This window comes from Hibiscus syriacus, unplaced genomic scaffold (assembly GCF_006381635.1).
Source record: "Hibiscus syriacus cultivar Baekdansim isolate YM2019G1 unplaced genomic scaffold, ASM638163v2 tig00111506_pilon, whole genome shotgun sequence".
Lineage (NCBI taxonomy): Eukaryota > Viridiplantae > Streptophyta > Magnoliopsida > Malvales > Malvaceae > Hibiscus > Hibiscus syriacus.
The window spans coordinates 1,086,114-1,100,014 of NW_024063109.1; the positions used below are offsets into that span (position 1 = coordinate 1,086,114).

General features: G+C 30.5%; 2 protein-coding genes across 4 annotated transcripts; both read right to left on the reverse strand.

Annotated features, from left to right (window-relative positions):
• Positions 1 to 978: 978 nt before the first annotated feature.
• Positions 979 to 8,189, reverse strand: LOC120164330. 2 transcript variants are annotated; one of them, XM_039174081.1, is made up of 6 exons: positions 8,184 to 8,189; positions 5,173 to 5,176; positions 1,856 to 2,122; positions 1,606 to 1,744; positions 1,439 to 1,524; positions 979 to 1,328 (listed from the first exon to the last, which is right to left on the reverse strand). In XM_039174081.1, the coding sequence occupies exons 3-6, from the start codon at positions 2,117 to 2,119 to the stop codon at positions 1,200 to 1,202; spliced, it is 618 nt and encodes a 205-aa protein (XP_039030012.1). In that variant the 5' UTR covers positions 2,120 to 2,122; positions 5,173 to 5,176; positions 8,184 to 8,189; the 3' UTR covers positions 979 to 1,199. The 2 variants fall into 2 exon arrangements, with proteins under 2 accessions (XP_039030012.1, XP_039030011.1); XM_039174080.1 differs by lacking the exons at positions 5,173 to 5,176; positions 8,184 to 8,189 and having other exon boundaries at positions 1,856 to 2,159.
• A 2,800-nt stretch (positions 8,190 to 10,989) lies between these two features.
• On the reverse strand, positions 10,990 to 12,703 carry LOC120164329. Of its 2 annotated transcripts, XM_039174079.1 has the most exons (5): positions 12,574 to 12,703; positions 12,293 to 12,490; positions 11,596 to 11,811; positions 11,270 to 11,514; positions 10,990 to 11,178 (listed from the first exon to the last, which is right to left on the reverse strand). In XM_039174079.1, the coding sequence occupies exons 1-4, from the start codon at positions 12,574 to 12,576 to the stop codon at positions 11,281 to 11,283; spliced, it is 651 nt and encodes a 216-aa protein (XP_039030010.1). In that variant the 5' UTR covers positions 12,577 to 12,703; the 3' UTR covers positions 10,990 to 11,178; positions 11,270 to 11,280. The 2 variants fall into 2 exon arrangements, with proteins under 2 accessions (XP_039030010.1, XP_039030009.1); XM_039174078.1 differs by lacking the exon at positions 10,990 to 11,178 and having other exon boundaries at positions 11,252 to 11,514.
• Positions 12,704 to 13,901: the final 1,198 nt, after the last annotated feature.

Genomic DNA, 13,901 nt, shown 5'->3' on the forward strand with positions numbered 1-13,901 from the left:
GTTTTACAGATGCCAAATATGACAAAGGACAAGTTTCTGCCTTGCATGAAACTGGAAAAATATTCACCTTTGATCTCAATGCTCCTTCACCAGAAATGACAGAGTTCTTAGCCAGTCCAAGCAGGCCCTTTAACATGCAGTACTCAACTGAAAACATATATCTTGCTGAAATAGGAGAATTACTACTTGTGTACCGCAGGAAAGATCAAACTCGTATCAGAATCAGCTAGAGCTATGTTTGAAATATACATAATAGATTTCAGCCTGAAGAAATGGATTCCAGTAGCATATTTGGGTGAATATGCCTTGTTTTGGGGGCTTAACAAGTCTTTCTCACTCTGAGTTGTGAGTCAAAGGCATTGAAAGGAACCACATATATCATGCTGATTACTATTACAAGGTGTCGACAGAATATACATGGGAGAGTTCAATTTGAAGAGCTCTACCACTGATTTCTATCCTAACAACTTCAAGCTTACTTATCCGCCCTGGATTTGGGACTCTCCATCTTTACAATCAATTCTTAGCTAGGCCACAAGTTCATTTATCCATTTGTTTTATAAGTTTGATTTCTTCATGAAATCTGCGGAATTATAATGCTGAAAAGTTCTCATTTTTATGTTCTCAAAACCAAATCCATCTCTATATTTCATCATAAAAATTCCATTCCACGCACGTGTTTGTGTGCATGTATATGTTTTCTATATTTCAATATCCTTAACACAAGAATATCCTTTTAAACCATTTGCTGGCTTAGTTTCCCCTATATATATCTACCTAATTCACAATTCTGAATATATGCAGGCATTAGGCTATTCACAGCAGTTTCAGATCCGAAATACATTACAACTTTATCCACATTAACAGGGGTACTGACAATGCACGTCTCTTAAAAAGACTGATTTATTTATTCAATATTGACATATATGTCATATATGGGAAGAAGAGAATTAAAAAATGTTAACTTCCACCATGACCAAAGATGGTTCTATTTCTTCTCTTATTTATTATCATTCACCAGAACTAAGAAAATAATCCAACACAACCTTTGCATCGGACAGGGAAAAATATTGTTCATGACAAAGAACATTAAAATACATTGCCCTATTATTACAATGAGATAACAAACCCATATAAGAGACTTGTAATGGAAAATAGGCAGTAAGAAAGAAAACACAACCCACCTCTTCTTAGCTAGTCTATTGATTTTTCTTCACTCTCGAAGTTGAGGACGGGGATTTAAGGTTTGGCTCCGAAGTTCTGATAATGAACAAAAGTGTTTCAAGGAGCATGCCAAAAACTAATCCAAGAATACCTCCAGCAGAATTCTGCAATATAAAACACACACTCAATTCTTACTAAATAATCTAAAACAAGGAATCCATGGAATAATCCATGAAATAAATACTTTAGATTTGAGATTCCAGTCTGGAATTACCATGATAGGACTGTGGTTAAACAATGCTCTGAATGCAAAGTGTCCAACCAAATACCCAGTAAACATTATCAGCGCAACATGTAAACCTGTTCGTGCATATATCACCGGAAATAAGAAACAATATTGTAAGAAACAGTATGAAAGTTATATCAAAGAAAACTACAAACCAAAGCCAATTTGATCCTTGTAAGTAGAGAAAGGTTCATAGACATCCTTCTTCGGCGTGATATCTTTAACAAGCTCTTGATACTCTCTCCTCTCTGCTTGTTCTTTAAGCTTCCTTAGCCTCTCCTTCAATTCTTCACTCTACGAATTCAAATTTTAAAAAAGAAAACAAAACAAAAACATTACGGTTAAAACAAAAACGCGACCATAAAAGATCTAGAACGCTTGACTCTAAATCATGTTTAATTTTACCTTCTCTCTGGGTTTAGCACTGGCGAACATGAAATTGGATCCGGAGAAAAGAGAAATCAATCCGGGCCTAGTCTCAACATTTGACTGGATCCATAAGCTTCTAATCTGCTTGTACGATGCACTGGTTGCGGACGAAAGAGCGAGAGCGAGTTCTCGAAGTTCGTCAGAGAGACGTGGGTCGTTGGAGGCGGAGAGGAGAAACGCGCGAATGGAATCGGTCACCGTTATCACGAGTCCGGTTTCGTTCGGGTCGTCGGAGCTCATTTTCTTGTTTTTTGTTATCACGCCAGGAGGTTAAAAAAACGACGCAGTTTTAAAGACCGAATTGCGAAGAAGCAACAATAAAGTCTTTTGGGTTACAATTTAAGGCCTAAGCTGAGAAGGTTAGGGCATTAGTAATTTACTAGATTTTTAATTTATCTGATGACATATAAATTTCTATCAAGTAAAATAGATAATATTATTTAATTAATTATATATCAATATTGACTCTTGAGTGTAAAATTATTAATAAAATAAACTAAAAATTCTATAAGCCACATTAATTAAATCGATTGGATGAGTTAATGGAAGTTGTTTAGGAGTTAGTCACGATGAGTGGTCTTGGGACAGTTACGACTTGTTAGTAAAATATAGGGAGATTGAAGGTGGCTGAAGACGATGACAACGGTTGTAAGTAGAAGAAAGATTTTTCATTGTCGGGGAAAATAGATTTTGAATTTTTTATTTAAAAAATACAGAAAATCAAAATTTAAAAGTTTAATGATTAAATTAAAAACTATTTTTTTATTAATGTGTTATGTGAATAAAAAAATTAACAAAAATTGATAATTTAATGATTAAAATATAATAAACAAATAGTTTAAATGACCAAATATTTTTTTGTTTCGAAACTAATGAGCAGCATAGAATAAAAAACAATAAGGATTATCAGTGTCGAAGATATGAATATGGGTTGGGTTATAACATATTATCACAAAGCCGACACCTGGTCCACTCCCAACTAAATCTAGTTTTACAGTAACGACCCGTTTTTATTTGCTACAGTCAACTGGATCTTTTCAAGTAAATTGGATAAGCACCCCCAACATCACAGTCCACACCACATCTGCTCTTATATTTCTTCTACTACAATAACCTCAATCTTCCCAACTTTTTTTTAACAATATAGTGTATGCTTTAAAACAGTTTTAAATATTAACAATGATTATGTTATGAAACGCAACCTCAATAGTAAAGTGAGTATTATTTTCTCTTTGCGATTTGAGTTTGAGTAACTTTATCTGTAAGTGTATGTAAATTTATTCATATCTGAAACTGAACACATATACTATCTTGTAATGATGTTTGAGTGTAGAGTTGAGTTAAATATTATTTTCAATTCATTAAACAGGATTCTTAAACTAGAGAAATTGATGAAGATGATTGAGTTGTTGGAAGCCGATCCTCTTTGAGATTCTCTCATAACAAATCTGTCATTCATGTCTGCCAAAACCAAGGCAATCACAGTTGCTGAAGGCTGAAGGCTGAAGCCTGGTGGTACCATGCGCGAACCGGACGAAATTTCCTCCCCACAACTTGCACTTCACGCATAATTGCTTTTATGGATTGAATGGATCATGTGTTCATCAATGAAATCAAAACAGGCTAGTTGACGTGTACATCCAATTTCAGGTCAATATCTCAAACCATTTCCGTCGTAAAAAAGGCCCATAGTAACAAGATAAATTGGAAAGTGGTGTATTTTAAAGGAAATTAATGTCGATTTTTCAACCAAAATAATTCTTTTAATAGTATGGGATTGTTATAAAATAATATATGTTTAGAATTTTTTTAGTCAATAACAACGCACACAAATCTTACAAATACAGAGATAATATAATATTTTATTTAATATCTGAAGTCACTCAATAAATTTAACCAAAATAATTACTAGTATTACATGTAGAAAATAACGATTAGTGTCATTATAAAAATAGAAAAATCGAATTAATAGAGGGAGCACAACTATAATTTAACCTACAATATAATATATGACAATAGCATGTGGTATGAAATAGGGCATACATTAACATCATATCTTTTGGGATTTTCATTTTTTTTTTCTTTTGGTAAGATTCCATGGATGAATGAACGGATTATGTTACAATAATTGGTTATACGGAGCTTTCATAAGTGTCGTTAAATATCTACACCACTTCTAATTTTGGATAAAGCCAATTTAAAACACAGTTGACTTTGATTTTTCATTTTCCCTGTACAGTCAGACCCGCCCCAGTTGTGTTCAATAATTGATAATTGAAAAACATGGGACTCAGAACTGAAATAAAATTTTATATTATGAGATAATTTAAAAGTTTTATTGAAAAAATGTATTATTAATAAAAAAAAATACGTACAAGAATTTGATGTTTTCAGATAAATTATCGTTTCGTTGATCTCCCTTCAATCTATCTCTGGATATGACCTAAAGCTCGGACGCCACATATCAAAAAGTTTTAAATTAAGCATTCTTATAGCTGGTATCCGCTCTTATCCCATGATGAACACCTACAATTTATCGACAAAGATTATTGACAAGGATGTTCATGTCTGCATAAACATCATGGTTCAGCGTTCTTTTTTGAGATAGATAAAAGTGAGTATGGTAATAGATAAAATTTGATTGAGAGGGACGAGACATAGTCATACACGTAAATATGTTACAACCAAAATTTTATATAATTGAAGAGTATGATGTTTTGGTGGAGATTATTTCACAAGTAGACATGAATTTCCTTGTCAGTGAACGGAGATTTCAAGGCAAACTATTATATATCTATTTATTGTCTACAAGATATTTTTATAACCGATCCAACACAGATTTTAGGTCATATTTTTCGTTGATCTCTACTCACGCCTCACCTCAACCCTACTTTCTTCTCTTCCAGCAATGCTATTGTTTATTGTTATTTTTTTAATAATATTTCATTTTTATATGCATTTGTCTTAACATGTTTTATTGTTAGTGTTTTGATCAAAATTTAAATTTATTTTTTTTGTAAAATATATATATAAATTAAAAATGACAAAATTAAATGGAAATATTAAATCTATGATATGCCCGTAATAAATGAACCATATAAAATTTTGAGTATTTTCATCATTTAAAAGTTCTAATAAGATCAAATGATATTTTTTAAGTAATGTATCGCTAATGTATATAATTAAAAATCAACAGTGATTTACTACACCAAATATAAATTACGATATATAATATACTTAAGAGATTAAACTTCAAATCTCATTAATTACCAAGTTAGTAAACCCTAAAAAACTTTTCTCTACACACCTTTCAGAAGTTTGATATAATGTAGTTTGTTTATTGATACAATCAAATATATTCGTATTTATTTTTTATTCAAGTTTTTTTTGGATGTTTTTTAACATTTTTCTCGTATAATTCCTATATGATTTCAAGTAATTAATTTTTTATGTTAATGGTTATAGGAAATTATCTTAATTATATGTTTATGATTGTAAACATTTAATTGTTAATATTTCCTCTTCTAATAAAGATAGTGATCTCAAATTGCATAACAAATCTCATTACTTATTTTTTAGAGATTGAAAAAAAAAATAAGCTTTTATCGATTCAACCAACGTGCATCAATTCAAATACTTTTACCTATTTGTCAATCTCCAATTCTCACTAAATACAATTTATTTAGATTTTTATTTAAATCAATCAATAAATGAAATTGATTCCATGTTTCGTTTTCAACTACCATAACTTGGGGGCGAAAGACAAATGAGAAATGAGCAAGTCCATGAGAACGAATGAGATGCTAATGGACCCACCATTTGAATATTATTAAGGGATATTAAAATCATGAATATCACCTTAGTGTGGGCATTGTAATGCCCTACCCTAGCTTTAACCATGAGATAGGGTTAGTAAACTATAAGACGTCATGGATTAGGTAAAACTATTAAGGTAATGCTCCACCTCCATATTAACTTGTACCAACACACATTTTCAGTTTATTTTATTGCATTTAAGGCAAGTGAAATTAAGGGTGCAAAATCCAAAAGCTTAATATATATACAAAATATCATTAGTTTGATGAATTATACACATCGATTGATAAATATGCCGCTCAAATAATCGAATGATATCGGTATTTTAACTGATCATCTAAACGAGTTGATATAATTATTTTTGACAGATATCATAGGAGATGACATGTTACGAGTATAATTAACCTCTTCGTTCTATAAAAGAAAAATCAGGTATTATATACACGCGTGAATTTCTTTTAAAAATTCTCCCAAAAGCAAAACCCTAAAATAGGGATGAGGTGATTAGGGATTGGCAAAGCTGGAATTCCTACAGTGGGGGAGGGCCTATCAAAATGAATATATCCAAAACTAATAAATATAACAACCCTGCCTAATAAATATTATTCAATTGTAAGGACTTCTGAGAAGTAATAACAAATAATAATTAATGGTTTTGTTATATTTTTATATTTGTTTAGTTTAATCAGATTATAAAATAATTGATTATAAAATAATTAGAAATATATTTCATTAAATTTTCTTTATTATAGATTTTTTTAAAAATAAAATTATTTTTTAAAAAAATTTATGCATTTTTAAATGAAAATAGAATTCTTCAAAATTAATTAAAAAATAGGGAAAACTACTCATTTGGTATTCCAACAAAGTTTTTTTTTTTGGTGTAGAATCATACCTAATGTTATGCTTTTCCTAATTTGGTCATTAGTTATGACCATTAACGGAATAAAAATGGTGATGTGATATGATACAATAATAATTTTAGTCCTTAAAATTTATGCATTCTATCAATTTTATCTTAATTTAAAATAAATCAATAAATCCTCACTATTTAAATTTTTTTATCTATTTGAACATTATTTTAATTTAAAATAATTTAAAAAATCTAGTCCTACAATGATGAAAAGAAATAAAAAAAAAATTGAAGAAGTCATAAGAGGAATGAAAACTTAGAACCGAAGGTCCTCAATAACCCTCAACATTATGTTAGATTTTGATAAAAGCATATAATTTATTTAATTATCACATATCTTCACCTGCAAACATAATATATTTGAGGTAAACTGTTTGTTCTGGAGATGTTGGTCTCTTCCTAGAGATTATTATTTGTTTTCGATAATAAAATAATTGGCGATACTTGAAAGTCATATAAAATATCAGGTATAACTAGATGATAAAAATGAAAAACGTAATAAATAAGGTACTAAATAGATTATTTATCCTAAAAAATATGAGATAATCCATTAAAACGGTAAAAACTAAAACTCTATTTCAATTTCAAGACAAAAGCACCTACCAACTCCGCTTTAGCTTTAATTTCAAATTCAAAGCAAAAATGTTTATAAAACCCTGTTTTAAAAACTATGTAACCTCTTAAGATCTTTGTTTGTTCTTTTGAAATTTCGAAATTGGATTCTCAGTACTAATATCATACTTATCTACTTTAAAATTAAGTTTAATCCCACATATTTCTCTATTACATGGCGTTACTAAAAATGATGAATTTTTTAAGTAATCGAAGTTTCAGACTCTTTGTTAAATTTTAAATTAAATAATAGGTGATTTTGTTATAATTTTATAAAAAAAATATAAAACAAAAATTACAATTATAATTAATATATTAATAAATAGTCAATACATTGTAATTATAATAATAGGTGATTCGACTTAAATAATAAGTTTATGTTGGGAGTATTAACTAATAACCACGTTAAATTGATGACAACAACCTTTATCTTGTAAGGAAAAAATTGTTAGTGTAAAAGGCAAAGGCAAAAAAACGTGGGCGGTTGGAAAGTACAACTACTCATATTTTAACTGTTCAGTTTTTGACACTTGGAGATCTTTCAGGACAGTCGAATCAACTGGTAATTTACCTCGGGTAAACTACACTGATCATCCTTTTCAGTTTTGGCCTGTTTTTTTTTTGCCACCATTTTCGAAAAGGTAATATTTTAGTTACCTACCTTATCGATTTGTTACATTTTGATCATTTCATCATTAACTATTGTTAGTTTGATGGCGTTATATTGTTAGTTTAAAATTTTAATTTGACCTCTACATTTCACACAAAATACTAGTTTGATCCTAAACTTTATATTAAATTTTAGTATAATCTTTGAACTTTATATAAAATATCCATGTAGTCTTTAAATCTAGTCAAAATTTTCGTCATCACTCACCACCGTCGTCAATCATTATTGACTATCGTCATCGATCACTATCGATCATATCGACAACTATCATTTCACCATAAAGTATATTGAACTCCTTCAAATTTCTTTAAAATAAACTATAATAATAAATGTATTGTTATGTTACTTTAAAATAAGGAAAATAAATGTCTATATCTTCATTATAACATTTTTATATTATAATAATTATTTTAATTTATTTAAATTTTGATAAATTATATATTACATGTAATTTATTTTTATTTTCCATTATTTTAGTTATTGATGTGTTTATATAATATTAAACTATGAGATTAATATCTATACTGTTAATTATAAAAAAAAACACCTACTTCTATGTTGGCATTGATACTGCTGCGTGTCGTGCCATTAGTTTAACGCTTACATAAAAGTTAGCCGCAGTTAGCGCTGACATATGTGGTCGCCTTAATCACCCAACATTTAATTTCTCAATTTATTTGACGGGCTCCTCACCCGACCTTGGTGTTTTTACATGAATATCACACTCGTACCCATTAATTGCCTATCAAATATTTTCTCTCATAATATTATTGATATAGTACATTTTCTGACAAAATAGCAATAAAGCGCGGATCACTATCCTAGCTTTTGCAGGGTTCTGTCCGAGTTGACACCACGTAAGCGAGGCACGAATCGTCATTTGCGCCTTCGATAAACCTCTTACATATACGAAAGGAGCGAATCATAAAGCGCACATTAGAAATGTTGACATGGTGCCACAAGAGAGGGACACACTTTTCAATATCCATATCATCCCTTAAAACATTTTAAAAAAATGCTTTAAAAAAATAAAATTACAGGGCTAACATAATTTAATACATGTTAGTTCTATGAGTTGAAGAATTTAATAGAGTTAACTTATATAGGTATATTTGAGTGTTTAGATTATGTTTCTTGATAATGTGAGATAAAAGTTAAAAGGTGCATTCCTTAACTTTTTTTATCTTTATATATAATGAACGTACTCATGTAAGATCAAATATAAGATAAATTATATTTGAACGGTTCAGATGTCTTAAAATATTGTATGTTCTTTTGTTTAAACTCTAGATTATGATATAATTAATAATTTTCATGTAAGTTATTTAATTACATGTTTTTGTTGTATTAATTTGAGATGGAATAACCTACAAGATGTTATTCTTTCTGAAATTTGCGAGCTTAAGAGTCTAACACATCTGTAATAAGCACCTGGAAGTATTTTTTTCATGCTATGATAATCAAGATTGTTGATTCCTACTAATCAAAAAATTGATTAGGTATCTGACCTTCAACAAGTTTAAATGGAGATCCCAAAAGAGTTAACAATAGTGTATAAGTAGATTCATTATATATATAGATAAAAAAAGTTAAGGAATACACTTTCTAACTTTTATCCCACATTATCAATAAACATAACCTAAATACTCTAATACGACTATATAAGATAACCTCATTAAACTATTCAACTATTGGAACTAATATGTATTAAGTTACGATGTTAGTCCCTATAATTTATTTTTTATTTTTTAAAGCATATTTTTTAAAAATGTTTTGAGGGATGATGTAGACTTTAAAAGGTGTGCTCATTGAAATGTGCATTTTCATGTGGCGTCATGTTAACATTTTTCATGGAAGACGCGTTTCATGATCCACGCATTCTATATATATTACAGGTTAAGTGAAGGTGCGAATGACGATCTGAGCCTTCCTTTACGTGGCGTCAGTTTGGACAGAACCCCGCGAAGGCGTGGATGCTTATCCGCGCTTTATTGTTACTTTGTGAGAATGGTGCTATATTGATAATATTAGGAGAGAGGGTGCCTTACAGTTAATTAATAGGTATGAGAGTGATATTTCTGTAAAAACACCGCCGACCTTACTAAATCCTAATATTTTTGCTTTTTTTTTTTTTTACATTCAGTTACAAGATCCAAGGGTTCTTATTCAAATTACAGTTTCGAAGGGGCCCACATATGCATTTAAAAAGAAGGATAAACTACAACAGTGGTCACTAAACTTTATTTTTTAATTTGGTCACTAAACTTAAATAATATTATTTTTGTCATCCAACCCTAGCTTCTATTTTAACCAATCGGATGATGATAAATGTTATCACATCATATTGATACATATTATTAATGAAAATTAACCACGAGTGACCAAAATGAAAATATAAACTAAAGTTTGTGACTAAAATGAAACTTTGTAAAGTTTGATAACGATTTGGTTATAATTTATTTTAAATAGCAGCTATTGTTGTAATTTATCCTAAAAGAAACCCACTTGGCTAAGAAACCGAAACCAATCTGCCTTTCTGACACAATCCCAAAATAAAGAATGAACCCAAGGGAGGGTAAACCTTTTCAATGATTCCGAGAAATGAAAAAGACACCCAACAACCATCGCACAATGGACACGTGCGTAACTAGCAACCCCCCAAAATTCAAACTTCAAATCAAACCCCTACTCTCACGTGCCAGCACCAAAGATGGGTCCCAAGATGTTTGTTAAATTATTAAAATAATATATTTTTATTAAAATATAGCTCAAAAAATCTATTATTTAAAATAAGTACTCATTTTATTCTTTTAAAAAAGTGCCTTTAATTGTGTAGTAAATTACATGAGTTGTCATATAGGCTCAAGTCTTCGTCCTATGTGATAAAAATAAATGTCATTTTAAAAATTAAAACTTTTTTGATACAATTTTAATAGGAAATATTAGAAGTTGATAAATTATAGAGAAAAAGAAAAGAAAATGTAAAAAAGGGAAAGCAATGGATCATACAACACACAAAGTAACATGTATTTATTCCATTCCATTCCATATATGGTATAGACATGGCTTCTCTCTTCTTCCAATAACAAAACACTACACTTGATTACAATATCAAATGATGATTCAACCTCCTCATTCTGTTTTCGGTTTTCATCCCTACTTACATCTCCATTGCTATGATCCAAAAGCTTATGTATAATCCCATTCTATAAACGAAATAAAAGGGGGCTTATTTTTTCACATCTACCATTTGCTGCTGCTATAGTGTATATACAGAAGAGTACAAGTGTGATAAATGGCGGCACTTCTCGCGGAAAAAAGGTTGGCCATTCTCACACGTTGCTTTTTTGTGTATGTGGGGGTAAAATATATAGATAAAAACTTGAGTGGTTAATATTGTATGATTAGACCTCCCATTGGTGCTCGATGGGGAATCCCCTTTCTTCGTTTCCCACTCCGGTAATTCACCGATGCTGGAGGTGGTGTTGAAGGACTAAAGCTTTGCTCTTTGTTCTTCTTCTTCACCTTTCCATGGCTACTGCTGCTGTATGAATCCTCAGAGTCTGATGCCATGGCTAACTGCCTCTTATTCTTCTTCTGGAAGTTATTGGATGTCCCAACAATCTGCAATTTCGTATGATCAATAAATATGAATGAGCAAATCTCCAAACGAATTAAAGAGAATTTGAACTTGGAAAACTATACCTTGCAACCGAGAGAGCAGAATCGGAAGGAGTCGACAAGGCTGCGGTCGCAGACCTCACAGGTATTGGTAACACCTTTTCCAGGCCTTGGCTGAGGCCTCTCGTTGATGAAAACAACCTTTGCACTGTTTATAACATAAGTCTGCACCCCAGAAATGTCCAGGTATTTCTGTATCTCCGATACCCTGATCACATCATGGTATGAAGACCTCCTAATCTGTCAATACAAACCAAATCGCGTTAGTAATTCCAAATAAAATCTGGGATTTGGGTAATGACTGACCATTAACAAACAATGCCTCCGGATTTTCGTATTTTATTTTGTCTAGTCTGTCAAACAATGCAAGAAAATGCCTGCTTGGAAGCGGAGAAAACGTGTGGAAGGGCGACGTTTGAAAGTGCAAACACCTGCCCCGAGCTTTTTTTTATCTTTTCGGTACAACTTAGAAAAATTGAACAAAAACAACTCGGTTAAGAAATGTGCTTTAGATGGAAACAAACTCGATCGAGAAAGGACACAGAATTGGAAACCTGAATGCCAGAAAAGGGGACTGAACCAACAGGATTCCCCTTGCATCCTATTAAAGGAAATGACACAAATTTTAAATGAAATAACAAAAAAGTTAAAAAAGTGTTTTTGAAAGAAACGATGAGAAAAACCGAATCAAGATGAAGAAATGAAGGGAAAGATACTGAACCTGAATGTAACGATGATCCTTATGATAAGCGAGGCAGATAGAACAGAGAGCGCCATTCATGCAATCTAAGCAGTACATATTGCATTCGCTCTTGGGAGAATCAGCATGAAGCTTGCACTGAACAAAGAAATGCTCTCTTAACAAAGCGGACAGCCACGGAGGCCACCTGTTATCTTCTTCCTCCGGCCCACCAGCTCCCTGTGGAAAAGCCATTGCATTAAAAACACATTTCAAAGAAAACCCAGATGAAGAAATCAGCATAAAAATGTAAAAGAAGATACCATTATTCTCCAGTTCTTGGGCTTGATTTCACGCACTTTAGATTCTTGATTTTCGATCGCCAGCTTGAACTAAAAGAAAAGAGAAAACCCAGAGTAAAAGGCTTGAGTGAGGGAGAAATAAAAACGCAAATACTTGGAAAAGGGAAGAGGTCCCGTTCTTATCTAAGCGAAGTCCACATCCGAACCTAAATCCGAAGCTAAGCTGAACGACGAGATGATAGATGCGTTGGGTGCACGGAACTCACCTCTTCTTTCTTTTTTTTATATTTTCATTTCATTTTCACTGTCTCTTTGTCATTTATGTCGTAAGATTACAAGTGATAATAAAAAAAATTTCAGTAAATAAGATTATTAGGAATATTATATTTTGTGTTTGGTTGGTTTAGTAGAAATGTAAGATTATCATGTTTGGTTAAAGGAATAAAAGATTATTGGAATGTATATTTGACCAAATTATTCTTATTATATATTTATTTTTTAACAAGTTGGAAAATATTTATATATTTTCTTTAAAAATTTTAAATTCATAAAATTTATATAATTTTTTTAAAAAATTGAAAATATAAAAATGTTTAATGAAAGGGTAAAATTTTATTTTAACCCCTGGACTTCATATAAAATTTTAATTATAGATTTTTTTTGTAAATTTAAAATAGTTTAAGGATAAATTTGTAATTTAACTTTCGTATAATTTTTATTATTTAATGACAGAATAAATATATTTTTGAAAAAAAAAATTAAAGAGCATTTTAGTCCAAAATTTCGGTAATCTAACAATACCTAAGGAAAGGGAGGTAATGACATTCCCGGTAATATATCCCAAAAATCCACTATTGGTAATGTAAGATTACCGGAAATGACATTCCCGACCAACCAAATGGGAGAATATAGATTTTATTTCTATGAGAATCTCACATTCCCCCAACCAAACACACCCTTAATGCATTCAATTTAATCAATTCTTTTACCTTTATTATATCAGCTTTTTTGGGGGACATTTTATTTTTGAAGTTTCAAATATCAAGCACTCTATATTCAAACATAATTGTTACATTTACTTATGGTTTTATCTATACAAAATATAATTACAAATATTGTATTAAATTTTCTTAAAATGGTATTTGAATAATTGTTAATAAATGCTTGTATATGGTAATTTTATTTGAATGATAAATTTTTTTAATGTAAAATATATTTAAAAAAAATTAAATGATTTAAGAATTTTTTTAATAATCATCAATATTTGGTTCCCTGTCAACTAATTCAAATCAATTACGGTAGACGTTTGTTATGCAATACCTCCAATCAAATTTACTTCATTCTTAACA